The following is a 3,783-nucleotide window of genomic DNA, read 5'->3' as shown; positions in this document are numbered from 1 at the left end:
GGCAACTATGTATATATTTAAACAGTTGAATTGCTTCATACAACGCTTAACTATACATTTATTCCATAAACAAAAAATACACATCAGAAATAAGCTTCGCAGACGCATCAGCGCATACAACAAAAGCTCACAGCTACTAATCATTACCTCCTCACAACGCGTGTGAGGACATCACAAACTCCTCTTGAATCATTATGAGGTGTAGCCCACTCTCCTCCACGGAGCAAACATCTCATGCGTGATAAAATATTTGTCTGCATCATTCCGTTGAGCAAGAGAGAAACTCTCTCATTTTTCGGGTCATCACACACAACGGTAGAGATGCTCCCGCTGCATCATTCTTTTCTACCTCAACCTGAGGGAGGGATATTAGTCCTCATAGTGTGTTGAAGTGTTTATAACAAGTCTGCTATCAATCTACTGAAAAGTCATGAAGGAATGGTTAGTATCCGTTGGTATTCAAGAATGTTGCGCACAAATGAAATGGCGAGTATTTGAGTTCTAACGGCGTTTCAATCTTAAATAATGGGAAAGTAGTAAAGGTCTACAATAGAATGTTGATGATCTAGTTATCTTATCCTCTTTCGATGAACTTTTGTCTGCGTTGTTATGCAAATATTTATTTGGATCGTCCTCGGTTTTACTCGAAAACTGCACCAACTTACGTTTACCAATTTCGACGACAAACAAAATCACTAACTAATAAACGGCTACATGAAAATGCTTGAAAAACTGAAAGTATACTGAAATGCCTAACACAAAATTTATTGTCAGGAATATATAGATTAAATAGAATAGAAGCATCCGATGAACAATGAATATCGAAGTTGCTTTATTTCAATTTTGCACTTATACACGTTTTACAATATACCAAGTAAATAATCATGTAAAAATGTGTACGAGGGGTGTAAGAGATTAGGTTCATTCGGTGAAAACTGCTAATATATTTTGATGATACACAAAGCGTTAGTCAATTTGCATATAACAATGTAACATTTGAACTTAATTTCTCTAATTTTCGTGGCAAAATATTGAAAATAATTGAGAGTGAATCTATGGAGGAGACTTTTAGAAAGTAAGTGTGCATCATAACTCAGAATCTACTGGCCAATTATTTCAAAAATTTGTACAGTACTTCTTCACACAGTTTCCAATGGAACTATGAGCACTTTTTGTTAAATTAATTACTATTACAATAACTCATTAATTGATTATAATAACTAAAATAATTTTGAATACAGTACATATAAAATAGTTGAATATAATGAAGCCAGGTAGCGCTGAAGAAAAAACTCAAATGCTCGCCGTTTCATTCTTTTATAACATTCTTGGATACAAACAGATACTAACCACTACTTCAGGATTTTGTAGTAGATTGTTAGTACTTTCAAGATAATATTATTTCATTTGCATATTTTTGCAACTTTTTTAGAAAACTTGTTAAGAAATATGACATTTTTAATTGTCTTTTTATTTTAAGTTTTTTCCTCAAATGTGTCTTTTTTACTGTGTCTTCTTCCTCTTCGTGCTGGAAATGATCTTGTTGCTGTTGTTGTTCTTGTAATCTCTCTCGTGTATTTTCGCTTCACTTTGCGCTGTTTGTATAGTAGTAGTAGTTCTTGTTGCTGCTGTTGCTGTTGTTTCCTCATTGATGTTGTTGTTGGTAAAAGAGTGTTGCTGTTGTTATTATTGTTACAGTTAGTGCTAGTAGCTTGTGACAGCTTAGAAGCACTTCCTGTGAACAATGGATGGGCCGGATTCGTCGTATTCCTGCTTGGAGATCCACATCTGCTGGAAGGTGGACAGCGAAGCCAGAATGGAACCACCGATCCAGACGGAGTATTTGCGCTCTGGTGGGGCAATGATCTTGATTTTTATCGTCGACGGGGCAAGGGCTGTGATTTCCTTCTGCATGCGATCGGCAATGCCTGGGTACATGGTGGTACCACCGGATAATACTGTGTTGGCATACAGATCCTTTCGGAGTTCGACGTCGCACTTCATGATCGAGTTGTAGGTTGTCTCGTGAATACCGCACGCTTCCATACCCAGGAACGAGGGCTGGAATAGAGCTTCCGGACAACGGAAACGTTCGTTGCCGATGGTGATGACCTGTCCGTCGGGAAGTTCGTAGAATTTCTCCAGCGAGGAGGACGAGGCAGCGGTGGCCATTTCCTGTTCGAAGTCGAGGGAAACGTAGCAGAGCTTTTCCTTGATGTCACGAACAATTTCACGCTCGGCAGTGGTGGTGAACGAATAGCCACGCTCGGTTAGGATCTTCATCAGATATGTTACTATGTTTTAATTGCCGCAAGGTTCTACTGTATCGATTTTGTTGGCTATTTTCGGCAAATTTGAGACTCTTAGTCTCAAATACCGGCGTCGGCGGTAAAACATGATGATGAGTTATGTTCTACCATAGACCATGCGGTAGACTTGGATGAAACGCCCAACTCCTACTTTGCAGAAGGCAAAAAATTCTTCACATTTCCTTTCGATCATGCCCATATGAGCCTGCCTAGTTCTAGTTTTCCGTTCTAAGTTTATAACTGATTCGCTCTAGAATACCTATCCGTCTTTCAATTTCATTGCTTTCGTTTCTCTTAGTCTCAAATTTGCCGAAAATAGCCAACAAAATCGATACAGTCTTCATCAGATAGTCGGTCAGATCGCGACCGGCCAAATCCAGACGGAGGATAGCGTGTGGCAGAGCGTAACCCTCGTAGATGGGGACTGTGTGCGAGACATCGTCACCAGAATCGAGCACAATACCGGTGGTACGACCGGAGGCGTACAGCGATAGCACGGCCTGGATGGCAACGTACATGGCCGGTGTGTTGAACGTTTCGAACATGATCTGTGTCATCTTCTCACGGTTGGCCTTCGGGTTGAGCGGGGCCTCTGGCAGCAGAATCGGGTGCTCCTCGGGGGCAACACGCAGCTCGTTGTAGAAGGTGTGATGCCAGATCTTCTCCATATCGTCCCAGTTTGTGACGATACCGTGCTCGATCGGGTACTTGAGCGTCAGGATACCACGCTTGCTCTGCGCCTCATCACCGACGTACGAATCCTTCTGGCCCATACCGACCATTACGCCCTGGTGCCGGGGGCGACCCACGATCGAGGGGAAGACGGCTCGGGGTGCATCGTCACCGGCGAAACCGGCCTTGCACATACCGGATCCATTGTCGACAACGAGTGCGGTAACCTCTTCGTCACACATGTTGATATCGGGGAAGCTTTTTTCCGGTTCCAAGTCCAAACGAGATCTGCTGCAGAAGTTGCACACCGGTAGTCAGTCAGCCAGTCCAGGAACCACTGGTATTCCAAGGAGTAGGTACTTTACTCTGGCGGTTTGACACGAGAGAAACACACGCGCGACTACCTGGCTCGAACGAAGGGGAGCGAATCAAAGAAACAGTTCCAATTCTTTCTATAAACATCAGATCGTCTTAAAATATTCAGCAAAGTTGTGGGTTTTTACAATATCTAAAACATTGTGAAGAACATTGTTGTAGGAACATGAATACGACAAAAGTTATTTTAAATAAACTGATTTTTTAGGGGGTTCATGGGAAGATATAACATTCATACCAACGAAAAGGCTGTAGAAAGAGAGTTAGTATCTCCAATTAAATTAATTTAAATTACATTGTCTGCAACTTTGCTGAAGACTCAAACTGTCTATCTCCTTCCAGTAAAAAGTTACATTTTAAAAATGCCTTTACATTTCATTTTTGAACATGGTCGTCTACTTCTTAAAATCTGTCTTAATAACCCAAA

At 41.3% G+C, this 3,783-nt stretch overlaps 1 protein-coding gene across 1 annotated transcript; it reads right to left on the bottom strand.

Annotated features, from left to right (window-relative positions):
* Positions 1 to 1,487: 1,487 nt before the first annotated feature.
* On the bottom strand, positions 1,488 to 3,350 carry LOC131695288 (actin-5C-like). The gene is made up of 2 exons (XM_058983758.1): positions 2,645 to 3,350; positions 1,488 to 2,277 (listed from the first exon to the last, which is right to left on the bottom strand). The coding sequence occupies exons 1-2, from the start codon at positions 3,221 to 3,223 to the stop codon at positions 1,723 to 1,725; spliced, it is 1,134 nt and encodes a 377-aa protein (XP_058839741.1). The 5' UTR covers positions 3,224 to 3,350; the 3' UTR covers positions 1,488 to 1,722.
* Between the last annotated feature and the right edge of the window lie 433 nt (positions 3,351 to 3,783).

The sequence above is a fragment of the Topomyia yanbarensis genome, unplaced genomic scaffold, assembly GCF_030247195.1.
Source record: "Topomyia yanbarensis strain Yona2022 unplaced genomic scaffold, ASM3024719v1 HiC_scaffold_318, whole genome shotgun sequence".
In the NCBI taxonomy this organism is placed as follows: domain Eukaryota; kingdom Metazoa; phylum Arthropoda; class Insecta; order Diptera; family Culicidae; genus Topomyia; species Topomyia yanbarensis.
Note: the sequence above shows the minus strand (reverse complement) of the source record. Positions and strands in the feature narration are given on the sequence as shown.